Here is a 22,767-nt window from a genome sequence, read left to right on the forward strand (position 1 = left end):
ATGTACAGTGAGGGGGTGTAGCAGGGGGGGGGCTGTTATCCCAAGGGGACAGTGATGGGGAATGGACCTCCAGGGACCACCACTGTGTGGCTACATGTCTCCATCTATGCAGTGGTGGGGGTCCCATGGATCTCACTGCACCCCAGGGGGCAGCACTGGCATCAGGTCATGCCCGGGATCTCATATTTGGGACCTGTGCCCAGCTGAGCCCGTTGGCAGAGCTGCCCCAGGGCTGTGCACACACGGCTGTGCCCACTTCAGGGTGTGGTGTTCAGCAGCCACTGGTTTGGACTTTGTCTCAGCCCCACAGTAAAACAGGCACTGCTTTCCCTTCCCGGAAACACAGAGCTGCAGGTAGCTGTGCCACCGACACCGTGTGCCTGGTAAGGGGGTGCTGGGCTGCTCCCATGGGAGATGTGGGGCGGTATGGGGTTAAATGGGGTAAATGGGGTTTCCCAGTGCTCTACAGCCAGAAGCAGTGGGGTACAGCACCAATGCTCATCTCAGACCCAGGGCAGCAGGTAGGGTGGGATGGGCTGTGTGAGATGGGTGGGATCTGTTTGGTCAGAGCAGGATGAGAATGGGGATGTTCTGCCCCAAAGAGAAGAGCAGAGCATGGAGTGGGCATTAATCAGGGTGAGCCATGATGCCTGGTGTGAGGCTGGTGCTCAGGACAGGAAAAAAGAGGGATATGGGGGGGCTGATGGCAAGGCCAGGAGCAATGAGGCTGCCATGCCAGTGCCAGCACCCACCCGGCCCTGCCTGTGCAAACACGGGGTTATCAGGCAGCTGGCAATGGTGAGCACCAAGCCAGGAGAGGCCCCGAGGTGTAAACAGGAGAGTGAGAGCTGCCCCAGCTTGTTTGATCAGGGGGCCAGGCTGCAGCCCCAGCCCTATATGGCTCAGAGCAGTGGGGTGCTGTGTCCCCATGTCACCACCTCACCCCAAGGAGCAGCTCAAGCTTTAGCCCAGGTTGGCAGAGCAAACCTCAAAGCCAAGGCTCAGGGCTGGAGCACAGGGAAGCTGTAACTCCACCTCTTGTGGCTGCAGGAAGGCAGGTGGTGCCCAGCAGGAGTTTTTGCATTGGTGCAATGGTGCAGCAGTGCATGGTCGGTGCATGAATGCACCCTGCTGCATTGGTGCATCAGCGTGTGTGCTGTGGTCCAAGTGACTGCAGGCGTGGGAGCCCTGGCACAGGGCAGTGGGTGGGAGGGGGGGGTTGGGAACAGGACACTGAACTGGGGCCAGTGATGAGCCCAGCTGAATTCTTGGAATTCCTCCATCGATGCTGGCTGTGCTTATCAGGGCCACGCAGCACCCACAGCACTGAGCCACTCCCCAGAGCACACAGCTCAGCTGGGCACCCTACACAGCCACATCGGGGCATGGGACCCATACACCAATGGCTCCAGGACTGTAAGTGCAGCGCGGTGGGGCAGGAGCGAGGGTTGAGGGCAGGGGCAGCTCACATAGGGTGGGTACAGGAGGTGTGTGAGCACCCTGACCACACTTACTGTGGGTGCAGGGCGGACTGCAGTAAACCCAGCTTGCTCCTGTTGAAGCAGCAGGGCTGGGAGCAGCAGGGAGCATTTGCATGGGATGTGTGGACGTGTGGCACGATGCACACCAGGGCCAGAACAGCTGGGTGCTGCTGTGTCACCCTCTGAAAGGACTTTTGTCCCTTCCTGATGTGATAAGGTGTGGGCAGGCAGTGAGTTTTCATTGCCTGGTTCACTACAGGCTGTAAAAAAGCAATAACGAATTACGGGTAGAGAATTAATGAGGTTACAGGAATTCAGCTGGAGCACAGAGCAGCCAGGAGTGACCCTCCCCAGCACAGCTGGGTTCACAGTGCATCTCTGATGCCCCAACTGCTCCTATTGGCATCAGTGCTGCCCATCCCTGGGCAGAAATACCCCAGCAGGGCAAGGGGGTGGAATGCAGCACCTGCAGCAGCACTGCATTGCAAAGGCATGCAGCAAGAAGGGGGCACGAGGTGCTGATGCTGGGTTTCTGTGTCCCCCAGCATAGGGCTGGGCAGGCATTGCGTGCTGCATTACGTGCTGCATTACTGCATTGCGTGCTGCATTGCGTGCTGCATTACTGCATTGCGTGCTGCAGGGCTGGAACCCATTCTTGCCACCCTGCCCTGCCCTGGGAGCTGCTTTCCCACCCAGCCCAAGCCCATTTAGCAGCAGGAGAACCGGCGCCAAGGTCAGGGCATGTGTTTACTCCCATGTGTGACACATGGGTTAAAGTCTCTTATTTTTATGAGCCCTGAAACCATTTTGGTTATCTTTACTGTTTCAATAACGGCAGTTATTTGGAGTTTCCTTCCTATAAATGGACAAGAAAGTCCCAGCAAGGTGTCATCAGTTCCTATCCCAGCCATGAGGCCACATACCCAATGGTACCCATGGCAGCCCATGCGTTAGGAGTGGTTCAAGAGCTGCCACTTGTGGGTCAATGGAGCAAAAGACTTTTACAACATCGTTATTCCATGTGATGGTGTCTGCCTATGGGCGTTGCTCAGTCACTGCAGTTCTGGGTCAGGGAGAGCTGTGTTGCTCATTGATGTGCCCTGCCTGATGTTTCTCCTATTTACAGGGCCAGCAGGATCTCACTTTGCACTCCGGACACCTCCAGGTGAGCACAGAGCCCACGCAGCCCCACGAAGAGCTCAGCAAAGCATTGGATGCTGACAGAGACCAGGAGATGGACAGGGTCACCCGGCACATGGTCTTCCAGTACCCACACACACGCGACCATCAAGGCGATGCATCCACAGATGGAGACGATGATGTATTTGGCTACAGCAGCCAGAAGGAAAACGGCTACGAGCAGAGAACCAGGCTGAAGTCACCCTCGTATTTCCTGGAGGGTGGAAAGGATGTGTGGAACCCATCCCCAGACAGGGAGTCCCAGCTGGAGGTGGTGAGGTCGGGGAGCCTGTATGACCTCAGGGCTTACAGGGGTGAGAAGAAGCCCTCTAAGATGTATGAGGATGATGAGCCAGATCCATATAGGCTGCAAACCCTAAACATCTCCCCTGAAAAAGCAAAGGAGTTGGAGGATAAGAGGAGGGAGGTGATCCGGGGCCAGGTGGTGAGGAAGAGCTCCACTATGGCTGAGAAGTGGAGCTCCATGGATGAGCTGAGCTCCATCACAAGTGGGCAAAGCCCTGGCGTCCCCGGTGCCTTTGCCATCTGCTTTGATAAAGCTTCACCAGGCCGGGCTGTGACACCCGTGGACCCAGACAGCATCGATAGGGAGCAGATCAACTTCTCGGCTGCACGGCAGCAGTTCCTCATGCTGGAAAAGAGCAGCCCTGGTGCTTTGCTCAGCCCAGGGTACACCCCGTCCCCAAGGTCGGAGGTGACGGTCAGAACCTCCAGGCAGGAGTGGCACAGCCCTGACACCATCACAAGGGCTGAGAGGGGCCGTGGTGACACCACGGGGTCCACACAGGGCAGGATGGATCAGAGCATCTATACGGTGTACAACGTGCAGCACCAGGCCTTGGGGAAGGAAGAGGGCTATGGCCACGGGAAGGGTAACACCAACATCTCCCATCCCATGGGGAAAACACTCGGCCTGGCCAGAGCATCGTCCAGGGATGACCTGGATTCAGGGCTGGGGGAGATGTACAGTGCTGGATACAGCAGCAATGGCAGCGATGTCCCCAACGGCCTCGGGGATGTGAAGGATGGTGGGGGCTCAGCGGAGGGCAGCGGTGAGACCCCCATCGAGAGGGAGATCCGGAGGGCACTGGAGAGGGAGGAGAGCCTATGGAAGGAGCGGGGCATGCAGAGGCTCACATCCAGCAGCGAGCTGGTGGAGATCCAGACCAAACCACTGCTGTCCCTGCACACATCCCCGGCACAGGGAAGGAAAGGGAAGGACAAAGGCCGAGCATCCTTTAACGTCCAACGGGAAATAGAAAAGGAAACAAAACGCGAGGAAGACCTGCGGAGGCAGGGCAGGCTGCCGGGGCTGTACGACCGCGGCACACAGCAGGAGCTGGGCGAGCTCCGGAGGGTTTTCGAGCAGGACGAGCAGCCGCCGTCCTCCAACCGCAGGGTGTCCGAGCGGCCTCGGAGCCCCGGAGACGGCCTTAACGACGGCACCCGCACCGGGAGGGCCCTGTACAGCTCTGCGGTGACACCTCCGCACCAACGGGGCCGGGATGAGCTCTGGTCCTACGAGCGCGTTTCCGCCGGCACAAGGGAGGATTCAGCGGGAGGAAGGCTGCCCGGCTCCACCCCGAGCCCCGTCCTGCGTAGGGAGCACTTCGCCCTCAGCTTCTGGCAGCCCCGTATCTCCATCTCCGACGGTATGAGCACGAGGAGGGAGCTGAGCCCCGACGGCCGGGACGAGCAGTACACGCTGCGCACGTGGAGGCCGCAGCGCTCGGCGTTGATCGAGGAGGAGATCCGAAGCGATCTGCAGCGAGAGGAGGAGCTGCAAGAACAGCGGAGGAGGCGGCTGATGGACGGCGGGGACGGCACCTCCAGGGAGAGCTCCCGTTCGAGGCACAGCTCGGGTAAGAGCACGGCCGGCCCCGCTCCGCGAGTCCGACGGTGTCCGCTTAGGGACCGGCACGTCGGGTTGTGGGGCTCCGTGTAGGGACAGGGAGGGACAATGCAGAGCTCTACATGCAGCGTCTCTTTCTATCCGCAGCCGCCTCGGGTGCCAGCGGCAGTTATTCGGTGTCCGTCTCTCCGGTCCCGGCCCCGCAGCAGCCGGGTGTTCTGAGCCTGGTGACATCCTTCACCCCGCTGCGGCTCAGCTGCTCCGAGAGCTCCGGGCCCGATTCGTTGCGGTGCAGCCCGTCGGAAGAGAGGAGGAGGAGGACGAAGGAGGAGGGCAAGGTGAGGCGTGGGGAGGTGGGAGTGCCTTGATGGTGTGAAACGCTCTTCCCCCCTTTTTCCCACGATGCGCTGAACCTTTGTTTCTCTCTTTTCTCAGTACGCGGGCATCGAACCCATCGACAGGATCAACACGGAGGTACGGCCCTGTCTGTGCTGGGGGGCTCCGGGGGGGGCTGTGCGCTGAGTCCGCCCCTGCTCGTCCCTCATCCGCCGGGCGGGGGCAGCGGAGCGCGGACTTGACCGAGGAATAGGAGGGTTGTCTGCAAGCGAGGCGTCTGTTCAACATAATTAATAATAATGATAATAAAAGGCTTCTTCATTAAAAGAAAACCATTCTGTTTCCGCAGGTGGTGGAGAGCACGCGGGTGGTGCGGCACCAGAGCGCTATGGGGCAGCGCTGGGAGAGCGGGCAGCTGAGCACCGACAGCGACTGATGGGGGTGGAGGGATGGGGGCTGTGCAGGTCCGATCCATTCAAGGGGGGTGGGGGGGTCTGTGTAGATCCGAACAGCTGATCCGATCCATTCCACGTCCGTGTTTGCTTTCACCTTGTTCCCTTTGAGGTGAAGCAATACTTTGTTTTTATTTAAAGGGGGGAGGGGGGGAGGATCCGATCATTTTGTTTTAATTACTTCTGCAAGGAGACGGCTGGGTGGAGAGAAATCATACGGTGATGGAAGGTCCTTGTCATTGCAAGCTGTGCTTCTGGCTTATATAAAAATAAATGGAGTGGTTTTAGGCTTTCAGGTAACGGCCAAGAAAAGGCCCCAGGGCTGACATGCAGAATCGAGGGGAAACGGAGGCTTCAGATGGAGTCGTTGATCTGCTGAGGCACGGTGATACGTGATGTATCGATGCTGTTTATATTGCTAATTTATTAAAGTCGTAGCTCTCTCTCTATCTCACTTGGTGCAGTTTGTGTGTCGGGTAGAGCTGGAGCGCTGCTTGGGGTCCTCGTGTGACACCAGAAGGGTCAGGAGCATTGCAGGACTTCCCTCCAGCTTGTTCCCTTCTGCTGCTTCCCCTTTCAGTCCCAGAACCGATAGGTGGGATTTCAAACCCCCTCCCTGCAATCAAAAGAGGAAAAGAAAGCAGTTTTGCAGAAGTCTTCAGTAGTCACTTCCCTTGGAAGGGCTGTTCCCTGAGCCACGCAGTCAGGTTGGCAATCACAGAACCACAACACGAAGGGGTGGGAAGGAACCCTCAGCCTTTGTTTCTGCTGTTTTAGAACAGGCAGACAACATCAAGCGAAAGTGTTTTATTTGAATGCATCAACAATTCAACGCAACAACTTGCCTGGACTGGAAGAGAATATATTGACTGAACGGCAATTGAACAGCTGAAGAAGTTGATTGTGGCAGCTAACGAGCCCTATCCCAGTTAATAGCTGTTCTATCACACTACTAATAACACTGTAGAACACTGACTTTGTTTTTGCAAACACAAAACTTAACATCCTCCTTTCTAACTAACTGAACTGTCAGCGCTGTAGAATAACAGAACCTTCACCTGAGAATGAAAGCAATGCAAACCTGCAGGCTTTGTGTCCTCAGGTGAAACAAGAGAATTCAACCTCTACTATAACTTCTCAAATACAACTTCAGAACACGCTCCTTTCCAAGGGAAATTAAGTGAATGAATGAAGTGCCTTTTATTTCCTGAGCTTCTTTTCAGATGCTTTGACCTGCTGGAGAATGTTTTTCAACATCTTCCCTATTTGGGCTTTGGTCAGTGATTTCCTGCTGTACCACACTTGGTCCCACATGGAGTACATGTGTCTGGGGGAGAGATACAACGGGTCGTAATCATGCAGCATATCCCCCGGCCTCTTCTCTGCATATTTCTTATAATCTTGGACTGGGCAGTTTTCAGGGTTATCGGGTTTGGCAAAGAGATGTGGAACTGATTCCCCCCCAGATCCCTCTGCATTGAGCTCATGCTTCCATTCCAGGTACTCCAGCCCTGCCACATCCCTTTTGAGCACCAGCTGTCCCCAGTACAGATTCTGGCCCCGGTTGTGTGTACTCGCCCCAAACCCCCTAATGATATTTACAAACATCAGGTACAGAAAGCCCTGTGGCTTGGACTGACTTAACAGCCCGCTCTTACGGAGATGATCCACATTCTCATCCGTCAGTTTCTCCAAGAGAGACCACTTTTCATCTCTCTCTCGTTGAGACAGAAGCTGACACCTCTGTTTCAAGGCTTCCTGAGATGCTCTGAATTCGGATCCTTTCACCACGCTGCACTCATAACTGTAATCCTTGAGGTACCTGTCTATGCTGTTCTGAAAGTACTGCAAAGACCCAGTGGAGAAATCCATGCCGTTCTGTTTCTTTGCAGAGGTGAAGAATAAGACCATGTAATTATCGAGGTCTTTGGGTGGCAGCTCGTAGATCTCACGTGCTTCAGAAGGACAGTGCACATGCAACCAATCTCTGAAAATCTTGATGTTGGCAGCATTGCGGTTTCTGTTGCTCAGCTTGTCTAAAAGATAAGAAAGAGCTTTGTGATCAGTGACAGCGAGCAAGGAGAGCAGTGAAAGAGAAAGAGATGCAGAATAATGTTCACCTTCTTGTTAAAAAGCAGTCAGTCACAAACCCTTCCCTTTAAAGCTTTGGTTTTGATTTGCCCACATCACTGTGTAGCACTTGTCTGGACAGGGAAGGACAGCCCCTGTCTTCCTCGCTTGAGCAGTGAATCTGCACGATACCATCTACATAACTATAAGGTATTTTCATTTTGAATCATGTTTAATTAGGAGAGAATTATTGGGAGCTGTAGTTGTCATTTGCTGGCTTGTCTTTATGTTGGTAAGGGACTGAATTTTGCCCTGGCTGACTTTGAGGTCATAACCATGCTCATAACCAGCAGCTCCTGTCCTGCTACTGCAGCATCAGCCACAAAGCTCAAACAAGCCAAAATGGACCTGGTGTGATTTCAGCAATTTGCAACTACTCTGGCTTGTATTTTGTGGTGACTGCAGGGGCCAAAGTCTGCTCTGTTCAAATGAATGGGAGTCAGCCTGGATGTGGATGCTGTCATCTGCCTCAGGACTGAGCTCCCTGCATTCCATATGTTCAGAATGTTGTACCAGTCGTTACATAAGACACATTTCAAAGTGTTCCTCTGAAACCTCTTCAGGGCAGGAGAGCTCTCATTGTGAAATACAAACATGAACCAAAACTTAGGGATGAAGAGTAAGGAAGGAGAAGAAAAGATGAGTCAAAGTATATTCTTTAAGCAAGGGATGCCAGGATTCCAGTTGGGTTCTTTCTCAAGTTTCTATGGCAATACCACACCTACCTGGTTCCACATAGCATGAGAAATTAGTTCTTTGGATTGCTGCAGAGCCCCATCTGCTCACCTGTGACTTTTCCAGAGCTGAAGAAGGGGTAGATTTAAAAGGGTTCCAGAACCAGCATCTAGAAATTCCTCTTCTGGCACTGAGCTATTTTGTACATGCTTAGCAACCATAAAATGCTGTGACTGAATGGAGGTGGATTCTACTGTGCTGCTGTCTCAGTGTTTTGCCTGTTTTGTTACTGACTGGTCCATGGGAAGTTGCCTCAGTGCTTACACCTCGATGTTAGCAAACCAAACCATGAAACTGACTAAGCCAGCAGCTGACATGGATTGATGTGGAACACCACCTGCAGGCACGCAAAGCAATGCAAACGTTGTGGCTCACTATAATGTCTTTAAAAACCTGGGTATTTGCATTTTATTTGAGGTGTTTAATCACTCTATTAAACGATGTGTAGCTGGTATTAAGGCTCTGGTGTATCACACATCAATCCTAAGTCAGAGTTTCAGCCAAAATTTCTGGGTTTTTTGCTTTAAAAGTTACTTCCTTGTTCTTTTTTTCCCCTCTGTGAGACCAGAGTTCACAGCTCTGGTTCCAGTTTCTCACAGGGATTCTGTCTTAAGTAAAGCCAAAATACTATATGACAATACCCAATGAAAGACCAAAATGTTCCAAGTGGGTAGTTAAAGCTACAGCCAAGTCAACATCGGGGTATCTCAGTGAAAGGCATTCCCTATGAAAGTGATGATTGCTTAAAGTAGGGATATTTTTAGTCTCTTTTAGTAGAAATGGTATGACCTAAATAGGATGTATTTATTTAGATGCCACAATACGCGTTTTGCCAGCTAAAAGAAGTCACCCTCCTTTACTAGGTTGGGAAAGTGAAACATGCCCACAAACCCTCCCCAATTAAAGCTCCAGGGCATCTTACTGGTTTTTGAAGATTCAGGAGGTTGGCTGTCATTCCTGCTTTCTTGGCTCAGTGAGGTTGAAGGACGAGGGGTCTGCTCAGCCCCTGACAGCCTGCTCTCCTCCGCAGGGCCCTCGGTGGCGTTTCCATTCAAGTCTAAGGTTCCTGAGCCATTGGACTCAGAAGAGCTCGGCACAGAGGCAGGTGGCTTTAGCTGGGCTTCTGCTTCAGTGTTGGAGATAGGAATCAATTCTAAATCTTCTTTCGCTGTTGCTGACCCAGCAGAATCCCCCGCTCTAGAATTTTCACTTGCGAACTCTATGGGATTAAGGGGACCCAGACTCACGAAGCAGCTTTTCAGGATCTTTAGATCCCTTCCAGGAGATTTTAGAATACAGCAAAGAGTTGGGTGAGGTGCTGTCACGGGGGTAAGGCCAGATGTAGAGGTGGCTGTCTGCTTGTTAATTTCTGTCTTCTGATCAGGATACATTTGCAAACCTACCTCTGCAGCTACATCTTTAGGCAATGACTGCGAAAGACTATCCAGGTCGATTATCTCTTCTTGGTTTTCTGCATTCACTGCATAATCATCTTCAGAGATGCATTCACTGTATTCTAGCTTAATCTCATGGAGGTCTGTTCTGATTTTGCCTGTGGATATTGACAAATGTTGCTCTGCTGCAGAGCCTGGTTGCATGGGTTTGCTGTTCCTTTGGTTTTCTCTGGCTGGTGGTTCATTACACATTTTGCAGATGGTATCTTTTTGCTGAGAGCTCCCTGCAGGTGTGCCACGTGATCCTGTGGCACCACTGTCTCTTCTAGCCCTTTCAAAAGACGAAGCTATCCTGATCCTCTTTTCACCTAAAGCAGCACCTTGTGATGGAGCCCCGAGGGATGTTTGCCTCTTTCTCTTTTCTGCAGCCTCATTCTTGTTTCCAAAGTGTAAATCTTCACACGTCCAGTGATAGGCATGTCCAGCTCCACAAATCCACAGAACAGAATTGTCCTTGCTAGGCTGACCCATGTTCTGCTTAGTTTCCAAGGCCGGGATATGAATGCATATAGTCCCATGAGTGTGTGCCCAGGTGACAAGGTTGGAGAGATCCTTGCAAAGCGAGCTGACATTGCTGCAGCCTTCATCAGCGATGCTCTCAAACTGCAAAAACACATCAGAAGTAATTAAGTGAAAGAGGTGCATAAAGTGGTAGTGCAGGGGGCTGCTTTCAGCCCCATCTCAACTGAATAATAATTCCACCTCAGTGATCCTTGTAATGATTCTTTCTAAAACAGTATGTTTTTTTCTATAAAAATAATAATAATTTTTATAATAATTGCCCTCTTTGAAGACCTGTTATGTGAGTGTGGTTCTGGAATAGTGAGTTTATCACTGATACAAATGTAATGTATGCATAATTATGGGCTTGTGCACAATTAAAATTAACACAGGTGAGGGGAAGGCAACCCAAGGCAAGTGGATCTGTGGATCTGAGCAAGCTTGTACCTATCAACAGTTCTGTATTCACTGATGGAAAACAACAAGGGGAAGTGTCAGGAATCAGCTCCTCTGCCTCCCTCCTCCCTGTGGCCAACAGGGCTCATAGTTGTGTTGTCAGGAGGATGCTGAAGCTGAAAAAGGGACCTCACATCCATGTGTCTAAAATTCTGTAATTTTAATGCTACAACCGATTCTGTTAGAAATAATTGGTTTTGGTATAATTTATGCTGTAAGATATACTCACCATGGTGCTGTTTCTTTTCTCACTGTGTCCTTTTGTGTGGAATTCAGCTGAATATCCTTTCTTTTTCTCTCAGAACCTGAAATAACCATCATATGTGTGTGTATTTAGAGAGAGAAAATATATTTTTATATACATATGTAAAATATCTGGCTACAAATGCTATCGTAGAACACCTATCTTCACAAAGGTGAGCAATCACATTTAGTCCAAAAGAACTCTATATAGAAAGCTTGGCTTATGTAAATATTTGGAGGATTTGCCTATAAGGTTTACCCCCCCAAAAAATGGAACAAAACATAAATATTGAGGGCAGAATTTCAGAAGGGAGAGATGTTCCTTCCAGCTCTGGCATTTTGTGGCTAGAAATCTTAAGTTCTCCAAACTGAAGTGCAGAAACATCTCTGTGTAATAGTCTGGAAGGACACTGTAATTCCTGCGTCATTGGTTACACACCTTGCTGTCAGCACAGATATTGCAACAGAGCCAAGAAGCCTCACTGTGCCCTTTGTGACTGAGACTGCTTGAGCTCACCATTTGTAATGGCAGTTTTCACTCCAGGCATCTTAGACTGTTATTAATTAAAGGTTTTACATTAAGTGGCAGCAAAAGATGCCCAACTGAAAGCACTGTACGCTGGAATCCTGTCCAAACTGGCTGTGGGAGCTGCTCTGGCCCTGCAGGCTGTGAGCTTGAGCCTCCAGGGCTGGTTGCCAGCTCTGTGTGCTGCTCTTCCAAACCAGCCGCAGAAGATGGAAGAAAAGCATCCCAGCTGACAGATGTAGGGCTGCTTTGTAAGCTGTGAACATGCTGTTTGTCTGTAGGGATTTATTTCAACAGCAGGTTAGTTAAACTGAGGGAAAGAATGTAGGTGCACATTGTACTGCAGGTATCCAATTGTGTGCCAGCATCCAAGGCTCCACTCAGCACCCAGCCCACTCCCTGCCGTGCTCCCCCAACCAGGGAAGGCCAAATTAAGGCCCAGCACCCAGCCCAGCTGCCAGGAGGAAGGAGTGTGGCTGGGGGGCACAGGAGCCACATGGTGGGAGCAGCCCTTGTGTTGTGACAAATAAAACCCAGGGATTGGGAAACCACTGCTTGGCCAAATTCCTGCGCTGAAGAGCTCCTGGATGTGTGTTTACACAAGCCTTGCTCTGTTGATTCAGAACTTCCAGAAAGCAGCACACCCGGGGGCCTGCACAGCAGCCCAGCTCCATGGCTCAAGCTGGCACAGCACTTAGGCACTCTGAATTGTAAATGGATACTTCAGCCTGCTGATGCCAAGGCCAAACGTGCTTCGCTGAATGCTGAGCCCAAGTGAGAAAGCATGCAAAATGTTCAGGCACAAGTGTAATTGCTCTAGGAAGCAAAACAAAAGGCCATCAAAGTGGTGTGGACTTCTGAACTGCTCAGCATGAGGGTGTCCTCTTGAACCAGGCAGAGGTAATAACTACACTAACAAATACCTGTAGAGCAATTAACAGGTTTTCCTTTTCCTAATTAGGCAAAGCACAAGCCTAAGAGACAAAGAAACAAATCTAAAGTGAAACTACACAAGAAAAGTTCTCTCTAAGCTCAGGTGATGGGCAATGGAACTGAATGTCCCTTTCAACAAGAGCAGCACAGCTCGAATCTCTCCTGTCATGTCAGCTTTACATCCCAGTGAGGAATGAACAGCAGGCACCAGAACCACTGCAGCTTGGAGTGAAATCAGTGCATGTCAGCAAAGCTCTGGAAAGCCCTTCTGCTCTTCCACTAGCATCAATCCATGTGTTCCTTTTTATGGCTTCCTATTGATAGCAAAGCATTCTGGGCTAAAATTATCAGTGCCGTCTGCAGATGCAAGCTTGTGAAACATGCAAAGCCAGGATTTTTAAAGAATTTTCTAACAAAAATCTGCTTGCTTTAAAGCAGTGGAATGGGCAGCTCCCTGCAGTGCTCCTCAGCCTTCAACTGCACGTTGAAAGCTGAGCTAAGCTCTGGGAGAACTGTTTTGTTCTTTCTGAAGTTAGAGCTTTATCTTAGAGCTCAGCATGTGTAATTTCTCCCCAGAGGGCAGGACAGCTTGGGCAAACGAAGAATTTCCATGCATCACTTTGGCACTCACACACTGTGGGAAAAGGTAATAGGAATGGAAGCTCTGTGTGGTCATAAGGCCACGAAGTTACTGACTTGGCAGATGATCATCTTGATTTCTATCATGGGAGCCCTTCAATGGAATGCTTTTATCTCTCCTTATCTCCAAGCACACGTCTTCCTTTTCCTGATCTCGTTGAAAAAGCCTTTTTTTCTCTTCAGATTTAGGTCCAAATAAAAACTCTGCTAATCAGTTGAGGGCACTTCTTCAGCCCACTCCTGCTCTCTTATTTACATTGGTTGAGAGTACCTCTAAAGAAGACTGAACTTTACCATTAGAACTGAGCAAAAAGGGGGAAAAACAAAGGGAAAAAAGTGTTTACAGCACTACCTGCTTCCAACAAAAATAGGCTCTGTGTAGGGAAGGGGTTCAGAGCTTGGTGTCTGTATGCAGAACCCACACCTTCATGCAGAAAAGCAGGAAATTCCAAAGCTGTGCAGTGAATGTTTGTTTGCTTTTAACCCATAGGGAAATCAGTGCATTAATACAACCTATAGTTATGTGAATTCATGCTCACTAGAAGAAAAAAGGGGGAAAAAAACGTTGTTTTACTCTCTCATGGCCCTGCACATGAATATCCATAACATAAATATCCATACTTTTTATGTTTCCGTGAACTCCATGCAGCATTATAGGATGTGGATGGTTGTCTGAAATTCTCTGTGATGTACACAGACTTATGCAAGCAGGAGAACTAAATAAAGAGCTTAATTGTATAGACACTGGAAGACCTTTAACCACGCTGTTCCTGTCCCTCCACCCTGTAATAGTCCTGGATGTGTTTCTCTTATGTGTCATAAGGTCTGCTTCACAGATTAGAAAGCTGAGGCATGCACAAAGCAAGTAAATATGAGAGCTTTGGCTTTTCAGCTCTAGATAAGACAGTGCAGGAAACTGGAACAATCCTGGTTGGAAAACAGGATACAGAGCAGCAGTTCTTAAACTTGGCTCGCACCCCCATCCCCCAGCATGGGTTGTTTGTTCCTGCTTGCTTGAGTAACGCTTACAGGAGGTGGAAGGACTCGGGACAGCTGTAAAACACACATAGAGGAGGGGATGGGCTGCCAGAGAGCTACAGGGAATGGGTGAGGGACGCTGCTGGAGGGACAGGGTGTCTGGGTCAGCAGCAAGAGGAAGTTGTGCTTGAGCACGTCTGCTTGAAAGGAGCAAGGAGGGGACTGAGAGTGCAGCAGAAGTTGCTTGTGGCTGCCAAAAACCATTGTACTTGTCCCACCACTTCTTAGCAAGGGCCTTTGGGGTGGATTAATCATTTCCCAGCACATCGTTCTTCCTGTTCTCTGCCACGTTTGTTCCTTTCTTCCCCACACTGTACCACAGCCTTCTCAGCACTTCTTCAGCTCTGTTCTGCTCCAGCACTCCTGCCCTGCTTGCAGAAATACAGTTCCCGAGATACTTAGTACTTGCTACAGGGCGGCGTGTCTGTATTTTGAGAGAAAGCAACATCCAGCTCTGGAAGAGAGGGCCAGATCTGATTGCATGTACCAGCAACGAGAGATTGCTGTTAAGTGTCAGTATAACTACATTCCTTGCACAGTTGCATTTTGGTCCAAGGAACTGGACACGTTTTCTCATCTGAGTCCTAATTATCTCCTTTCTTGAGGGGCTGCATTACATGGCTGCAGTCCTCGTAACAGAACTGAGAGCTCTAAATCAAGTCTGCTTCAAATAGAGCCAATAAAAGCCTGCAGCCAGCTGGCAATGGCTCGCCTGCTCCAACAAACAGTAATCAGCCTCTAAAAACAGATGTAGTAAAGGAAAAAATTAATTTAAAAACATGAACCGCTATAAATAGGAAAGAAAGGGGAAAAAAAAAGTATGAAAGCTGAATTTGGAATAGGGCAAATCTGTTACTTGGGTGGAAAATGCTACGACATCCATCGCAATTGTGTTGCCTATCCTGTTAGTGCTGCCATTTGTGAGCAGAATCACACTTAGGATTAATGCCATCAGGGGGCTGTTATTTTCCATTATTATTCTATATGTAGACTGATTTATTTTTCCTTTTTCCTTCTTTCCTTCCGGACCCACATTAGGGGTGAGTGCCCCTTTGTGTCAGCAGGGAGCTGACTGTGGGAGATTGCTTCATTTCCCAGCAGCCGTTTGTGTTAAAGTCATCTTCCCTTTTATTAATAGGAGAAGCAAGAAGGTGTTTGTAAGAGAGTGTTTCGTTCTAGTAGATGTTCGTCTCTTTGCGGTATATTTACAGGAAGCTCAGCATCGTGGTAACATCACCATCTGTGGTAACTTGTATGAGTCTAACCCTCACCATTTAACGGAGCCTGCAGACACTACAGCCAAACCCTGAGCCCGTTTTACAGTCAGCGCGCACACAAGGCCCCGCCAAGGGGCGCTCACCAGCCGCCATGCGCTTTGCTCCACGCCCACCGCTGAGCCCCCGCCCACCGCCTCCTCTCCGCCAACCAACTGTCCCTCTGGGGTAGGTCAGGGTGGTGGATGGAGGTGGTGGTCTCAAAGTTCATTTCCAATTCAGATGATCCCACATAAAACACTGTATAAACAGTGTCATTGTGTCCCCCTACCTCCTCCTGGGTCACTCGAGATGCTTCAGGAAGCCTCACACTGCGGTCTAAGGAGGGAGGGAAGGCAAGGATCTGAGCAGCACCTACAATACAGCGTAGCCTATAGGGAATAAGAAAGAACATATTAGTTATTTAGAACTTAAAGCGACTTAAAGATCCCCTTGTGTGGGATCCCTGCACTCTGCATTCACTGCCATTGTGTCCGAGCATCTCATCAGATTAAATATTAAGCGTTCTAAAGGATATCGTGTTCCTTTGTTTCTTTGGTAACAGAAAACTTGAGCGCTCTTGATCCTTTGCATTCTGCAGGGGTTCGTGTCTCTGTGTGCTTTTGATGCCTGTTTTAACGCCTTGTAGTTCTCAGTGCTGTACAATCTAGACAAGGAGCAGACATTTCTTATCAGCACCCAGACCCTAAAGGTGAGAAGGAAGAGCTGTGGGGCAGAGCAGCACAAGATAAGGAACCACATTTATCTTTTGAGCAAATAGGACCCAAGCTGGTTTGAAATCAGAACGTTCCTTTCTGTTTTTGCCATTGGGAACACAATTCTTCCTAGCGTGAAAGCAAAACCCTTCAGCTTTAGGAGCAAGGCTTCCCTGTGCTGCTTCCATTACATAACATCCTCCAGGAACATATGGGCCAGCAAACAGAAGACGTCCGCTGTATAATTATGGCACTGACAAACCCATTGAACCTCAGCAGCTGCCACTGGGGAGATTTCATTCATTCCCAGTATTGCCTTTTAAACTTAAGTGGCACTGGAACAAACACATCTTTGATCCAAGTAGGAAATCATTTGGAGCTCTGTGCTTAATAGAGCTGAAGCGCTGGGAAAATGATGTCTTTATTAGCCTGTATGACAATGCGGGCCTCATGGCAGGCATGCAGCAGTCTGATGTCAGCCCCATTCCTTTTTCAGATGTATTTGGAAATATTTGTTCTCGAACCAATGTGGAAAAAAAAAAGAGCTTTAATTCAGCTGCGCTGCTGAAGGACCTATAAACCTCATTTGGGACATCAAAAGGGATATGAAGGAAGGGGGGAGAGGAAGCACAATTTTAGCAGTTCCAAAGCAGAGCTGTGTCAATGCATTTCTTCCTTTGGGCTATTTGATGTTCTTTTGGGGTCACTCGTTTCTCCCTTACCTCAAAATACAAATGAGGGATTTCCCTTGTAAAACCACTCTGCCTTATTCCCTGGTGGAGGTAACTGTAAACATTATCAATCTAAATATGACTCCTAGTTACAAACAGTTGCATCAGCTGAGAAGGGAAGCTGGCTCATGCACAGACAAATCTGGCATGCTTACAGTATGTGAGCAATGGCTGGCAGATATAAACGTCTCATGGAGAACTTCTAGATGTGTGCATCTCTTCTAGGGCTTCTTTTTTTCTTCATTTAAATGAACTGCGCTCAGACTCTGAAGTTCCCTTGTCTGGAGTCATCTAGCATCTGTGTTATATCCATTTAAACAACAGATGCAATGGGAGACAGCCTGACGACAGAGGACAGAGGTGATGAGCTTGCGTTTCAGCGAACAATACCTCAGGCTGACAGGTGAGCAATGGAGAGGCTTTAGAAATAATGCATGAGCTTCAGGCTCCTCTGCCACAGGAGTCTGTTACCAACGCTGCTCACCTGGTAGCTGCTGTTTCCTTTACCACTGATCCCTTTTCTAACATCATCTGTGCTGCTGGAAGAATTAGCAGCCCATTAATGGAGCTGGGAGAAGCAAGTAGTAATGAGAAAAGCAGCACTTGGGCTTGTGGTTCTGAATTACACAAAGCCCTCCAAGTTTCCATCTTGATGTCTTTAAACCCTGCTTGCCAAGAGACCCCCTGTGTGGTTTATCAAGAAAGGAGAACCATCATTAGAGCACAATAAAATCATTGCAAGGAAATAAAAGAGCATTCTGGTCTCTTTCTGAGCAGATTTGTAGCACGGAAGGTGACTGAACCACACCAATCTTTTATTGCAAAAAGAAATAAATCAGGCCTCTGAATAAAGAAAAAGAAATGTAGCTACAAAGCAGAGAAATTATGTTTATTTCACTGCCCTGGGATAGCACAGGGAGATGTGCTTGTAAGGATGGTTGTTTGTATAAATAAATGTTCATTCTTGGCAGTGGAATGCAAACTATGCTGAAGGGCTGGAAACAGACCACTTTGTAAAGCTGAGGCCAGAGTAAGGGAAAGATGAAGCGAGGTTGTAGAGAGGAAATTCACATTCATTTTTAGCAACTTGGAGAGTTTCTCAAGCATGTTTGGCATTTTTAATTATGCTGATGTAGAGCCTATTCCGAGGACAAAAGAAGTCAGGATCACAGGGTGAACCATTAGGAAACTGCCGAGCAGACAGATAGGGGATTGCTGCCTGTGGGTCTGGAGACCTTGATGAAATATAGGATCATCTTTCATACTTTCTAGACAAATGGAATTTGAGTGTATTGCAGAATCCTCACCTAGGACAGGAGCCTCAGATCTGTGCTGCTTTATTAAAGGTGCACAACTTGGGGCTGGAAGGAGATCAGTCTGAAGTGCTGCTATTTGTCCAAGCTTTCCTGCAGGGCTTCCTGAGAAGGAGAGAAACAATCTCACTGCATCTGTAACCAACTGCCTCAGAATCTGTAACGTTACAATGGAAAATGAGACCGCGATTTCTTGTGGAGAAGAGGATCAGCTCTGCAGTATCAAATCACACAGCCATGGCCTGCTTGGCCATCCTCCGTGCTCAGACTGTTCCACATCACAGCCACAGCATCTCATTTGTGTATCACTGGAAAAGAGCTTTGAGTGCTCACTCACCAGCCCTCCTTGCTGAAGAACTCACAGTGATATATATCTACCTGTGTAGATACATATCACCATGTCAATGGTGGCACACATAGCACTGGAACAGCAGTTTATCACTTGTTGCTGAGCAGAAACACTTTGGAAACATGGTAAAGGAGTGGTTTTTAATGCACACCTGCTCTATTTGCCTGAGATACCATGCTTTGTGTGCTAATACAAGGGCTGCTACTTGTACTTTTAAGCTTGGTACAGTTGAATAGGAACTTGCATTCTCTATGAGATAATGGAAAGTCACAGTGGAGGTATCCAGCTTCTGGGCATGAATAAATCATCAAGGATATGAATTATTCAGCGATCATCCCCACAACATGGGCTACATTCAGACTCAAGAAGCAGGATCCCTATCAGACATTCTTCTTAGCTTGGTGACAGTGTTGTATCAAGCCGTCCACAACAGAATCACACTGGGAAGGATGAATAAATAGTGGCTCAGGAAATTGGAAACACCGGTTGGAGGAAAGAGCTGAAATGAGCACACAAACAGGACAGAAAGTGACCTGTGCACATCTTGTGTGCAGTTGTGGTGTAAAGTTAGAGGGGGTATAACCAAGCCAGAGATGAATCCACTCCAACATACACTGGAAGGAGAAAAAAAAAGAGTCCAATGCACTCAATAGCCAGGAAATGGCTGGTTCATCCCTCACAGGAAATGAGTCACCCGAAAGCATCTGCGAGGAGCAGAAAAGACAGGGAACTTCTGAAATAACACGAGCTGATAACGACAGCATAAGACATACAGAGAAGTCTCTCATTTGGTCATGCATTAGGAAGGAGGGAAGAAATGTAAAACTTCAGATTCTGTGATTATTCTTACAGTTTTAATTCCATGTAAATATTTGCAGCACAAAACAGTGGACAGACCGTGCCAATGGTGTTTAAAGGTGCAATGAGATGCTCTTTCCCTGATAGCTCTAGCCCAACCATGTCCAGGGCTCTGGTTTGGCACAGTGAATGATGCACATAAGAATGTTCCTGGCATCCCAAGATGTTGCTAAAGCTGCAAATACTCTTTTTAAACAAAACAACGAGTGGATTAAGAGAAATCAAAGCAGCAAAAAGGAGCAAAGTCATTTGAAACACCCCCTGCCACTACAGATTACACTGGGGTTATACTGTAGCAGGGTTATGGATGAAAGCGTTTCCTGGTTTAGGAGTTTGCAAGGCACTGAGAATAAAAAAGGAGAGTACAAGAAAAGGATGTTTTCTCATTAAAAGCACTGTCTGGGATATACACTACAGACAGTAGATCATTTTCCTGATCAGAGAGCATACTCTTGGAGGGTTCTTGTTTGCAGTTCACTGGTAGAAGGGCAGGATTGAAGCAAGTCAGCAGCAGAAGGAAAAAGCTTTCTAGTTTGCCAAGGAATACACAGAAAAGCGTCCTGTGACTGTAGGCTGCAGGGCTATTTTAAAACACAAAGAAAAAAGGCAGGAAAAGGGTCCTCTTAATTTCAGAGGTTTCTCTTCCCAGCATGGTAAATGAAACTCAGAGAGATAACATAGGCAGGAAGGGCTTAGAAAGAGAAAAACCTGGGTGTGTCTCTCCAAGGCCATGTGAGTAACCGGAGCTGGGGGAGGGTGGAACCTTGTGCTGGATTGTACCAAAGAAGCTGATACATATTTTTCTTCCTTCTCCTCTTTTCTTTCTCTTTTTTCTCTTCACATGGCTGTTTTCAAGACAAATAGATACAGAATCAGGTCATTCTCCCAGATCTTGGTGTCGTTCTGTTTTGTTTCTCTGTATTCATAAAGTATTATCTTGTTCTCAAATGCATTTTCCTGTTTGGCCCAGAGAATTGCAGCGTTACACAATAGCATCCTCAGTCAGTTTGCTACTATTGTGACAAAAAGGATACTGGAGTTTCTGTTAAGTATTACAGTAAGATGATAAAAGGTTGCATAATCAGCGTTTCTGCTACAAAATCTGAGTAAACTAGCACAAATTTAAAGAGGTTTTTTTTTGTAGCTAAGCCACAACTGCACGAGAAGTCTTTGAAATATAATAAACCCTTGATGGCACCCACCCATGTTTGCTATTCCAAAGGTATCTGAAAAGCAGCTGGCATATCTGCACATGCAATAAACTAATTCGAACAGCCACCAGAAAATGAGGCTTTAGATGATGTGAAATGAAACTCTTCCACGTGAAACACAGCTTAAAACAGAGAAACTGTGTTACGGCTTGTGAGATGGGAGTCAAATTCCTGCTCTGCTTTGATCAACCCCCTGGCTCTCAGCTCTAAAGCAAAGCACACAATCCCATCATTTGCCCATTCTTTGTCTCATCTAAGCTCTTATCAGTGGCACAGCTCTTATCAGTCTCTTATCAGTGGCACAAGTTAAGCCTCCTTTCATATGCAGCACCTAGCAAAATAACTTGGATTTCACAAAGGGCCTTTGCTCACCTGCAGGGACTAAGAAGGGAAGCACATAACTCTTCTCTATTTGGAACTTTACTGTTGCAAATACCTGGGAGCCCCATGAAGCTCTTAATAAAATCTGAGCTCATTGGGAGCACAGATAGTGCCAAGAGTGAGGGCAGTGAGCTGACAAGCAAAGCATCCCACCACCCTATGAGAAAACAGGGCTTTGGGCTATAGGAACCAACACAGTAACGTGTCTTCAAGAGAAAACTACAGCTGGCTTCACCTTTTTAACATCTTTCCCCTCCTATAGTTACCTTTCAGAAGGAAATGAGAACATAGAAGGCATGCCTGTACCTGTCAGAACTAACATTAAGCAGAAGCGCTGCCCAAGGACACGACTCCATGTTTCCTTTGCACTTTTAAACCCTTTCTCAAACCTTAGCAGGTGCCACGAGCACTGCAGTTCCATCTCCTATGCTTCCAGCCACGAGCTGTATTTGTTTCTTGCTGACAACAGAAGCAGATTGGCAGATCTGTACAAATGTTTTCACCAAGATGTCAGCAGCGGGTGCACGAGTGAAAGATGAGGGATCCTTTCTGCAGGAAGACCAGTATTACGTTGCCTAGAAACACTCAAAACAGGGCTGCAGCTAACGAAGCAAGATCAATGTCGACTGAACGGTAGATGTTTGATTCAGTGCTACACAAGGGACTCGTAGGGAGGGCTGGGACAATTCATTGCTGCAGTCAAGGGATAGGGTTATGACAGAATCACAGAATCACAGAATCACAGAATTACCCAGGTTGGAAGGGACCTCAAGGATCATGTAGTTCCAACCCCCCTGCCTAGCAGGGCCACCAAACATACACATTTACTAGATCAGGTTGCCCAGGGCCCTGTCCAACCTGGTCTTGACAAGTGAGGCAAAGGAAATAAATAACACTGGTAGAATTCCCAATGAGGAAATAGTGGCTATATTTAAACAGAGAGGCAAACAGCCTTAAAAGATGGTAAGAGCAGGAAGAGCCCAGTGCTGCCTGGTGGGCCCACCTGAACCAGGTGGATGCTCACTTCTGTTCCTTTATTATTTCCAATGATTTTAAAGGACCTGCATGTGGAGGAGAGCCAAGAATCCAATACAAACCCACTACACTCACCACAGATGGCCCAACACCTGCAAAAAAGTACAGATTTTTACCTCAGCCTCATTGAGATCCGCAGCAATTACACACTTTCAGAACGAAAAGTGCTAATTTAAGTGATCAACGACTGGAAATGAGGGGTTTCTGTCAGCAAATGGTGCCATAGATGTACCTGAGGGGAATACAGCCTCAGGCAGCACAGCTTTACCTCAGGTACTGCAAATTTACCTCAAGTATTGCAACTTTTACCTCAGGCACTGCAGCTTTTACCTCAGGTATTGAAGCTTTTACCTCAGGAACTGCAGCTTTTACCTCAGGAACTGCAGCTTTTACCTCAGGTATTGAAGCTTTTACCTCAGGTATTGAAGCTTTTACCTCAGGAACTGCAGCTTTTACCTCAGGAACTGCAACTTTTACCTCAGGTACTGCAGCCTTTACCTCAGGCACTCCCGCTCTGCAAAACCCTGATCCTTAAGATAAATACCCACAAAGAAACAAGCAGATCTTGCCCCTAGACTCTCATTTCTAAACTTTTAAACTAATTGATCCAATCTCCCTTACTCGAAATGGTGACTGACAGCTTCCTTGCCCGCAGCCAAGATGGCGGCGGCCGCTCCCCGCGCAAGATGACAACACAATGTTCACGTTGGCGCTCTTGCCCTTACTCAAGATGGCTCCCGATGCGGTTCATTCCATACCCTGCCCCCAATCAAGATGGCGGACGCGTGTGGCATTTCGGCATCCTTCCCGCTCTTAAGATGGCTCCTCCCAGCCGTGTCCCTGAGCCTATCCAATCGCGCCACACATTGACGTTAAGTCCCGCCCCTCGCCCCGCCCTCAACCAATAGACGAGTCGAGACGCTCCATGGCGCCAACCCCTGAAG

At 48.4% G+C, this 22,767-nt stretch overlaps 2 protein-coding genes across 7 annotated transcripts; one reads left to right on the plus strand and one right to left on the minus strand.

Annotated features, from left to right (window-relative positions):
• The first annotated feature begins 106 nt into the window (after nucleotides 1-106).
• On the plus strand, nucleotides 107-5,770 carry MISP (mitotic spindle positioning). The gene is made up of 5 exons (XM_015886316.2): nucleotides 107-383; nucleotides 2,608-4,543; nucleotides 4,681-4,871; nucleotides 4,969-5,007; nucleotides 5,219-5,770. Exons 1-5 carry the CDS (start codon nucleotides 126-128, stop codon nucleotides 5,303-5,305), a joined length of 2,511 nt encoding a protein of 836 aa, XP_015741802.2. The 5' UTR covers nucleotides 107-125; the 3' UTR covers nucleotides 5,306-5,770.
• Nucleotides 2,224-22,676, minus strand: LOC107325440 (uncharacterized protein KIAA1958 homolog). 6 transcript variants are annotated; one of them, XM_015886310.2, is made up of 7 exons: nucleotides 22,445-22,676; nucleotides 17,984-18,094; nucleotides 15,522-15,621; nucleotides 10,827-10,902; nucleotides 9,109-10,243; nucleotides 6,980-7,357; nucleotides 2,224-5,937 (listed from the first exon to the last, which is right to left on the minus strand). In XM_015886310.2, exons 4-7 carry the CDS (start codon nucleotides 10,827-10,829, stop codon nucleotides 5,768-5,770), a joined length of 1,686 nt encoding a protein of 561 aa, XP_015741796.1. In that variant the 5' UTR covers nucleotides 10,830-10,902; nucleotides 15,522-15,621; nucleotides 17,984-18,094; nucleotides 22,445-22,676; the 3' UTR covers nucleotides 2,224-5,767. The 6 variants fall into 6 exon arrangements, with proteins under 6 accessions (XP_015741796.1, XP_015741792.1, XP_015741793.1 ...); XM_015886306.2 differs by lacking the exon at nucleotides 2,224-5,937 and having other exon boundaries at nucleotides 6,114-7,357; nucleotides 22,445-22,673; XM_015886307.2 differs by lacking the exon at nucleotides 2,224-5,937 and having other exon boundaries at nucleotides 6,522-7,357; nucleotides 22,549-22,673.
• Nucleotides 22,677-22,767: the final 91 nt, after the last annotated feature.

This window comes from Coturnix japonica, chromosome 28 (genome assembly GCF_001577835.2).
Source record: "Coturnix japonica isolate 7356 chromosome 28, Coturnix japonica 2.1, whole genome shotgun sequence".
In the NCBI taxonomy this organism is placed as follows: Eukaryota; Metazoa; Chordata; class Aves; order Galliformes; family Phasianidae; genus Coturnix; species Coturnix japonica.

What these genes read in the sequence shown, in the direction of transcription:
- MISP (XM_015886316.2), top strand. Translation starts at nt 126, where the DNA reads ATGGATCTCACTGCACCCCAGGGGGCAGCACTGGCATCAGGTCATGCC. An exon ending in CCACCGACACCGTGTGCCTG is followed by an intron (nt 384 to 2,607) that starts GTAAGGGGGTGC and finishes TCCTATTTACAG; the next exon opens with GGCCAGCAGGATCTCACTTT. An exon ending in CCGTTCGAGGCACAGCTCGG is followed by an intron (nt 4,544 to 4,680) that starts GTAAGAGCACGG and finishes TTCTATCCGCAG; the next exon opens with CCGCCTCGGGTGCCAGCGGC.
- LOC107325440 (XM_015886306.2), bottom strand. An exon ending in TCCTGAATCTTCAAAAACCA is followed by an intron (nt 7,358 to 9,108) that starts GTAAGATGCCCT and finishes CTTATCTTTTAG; the next exon opens with ACAAGCTGAGCAACAGAAAC.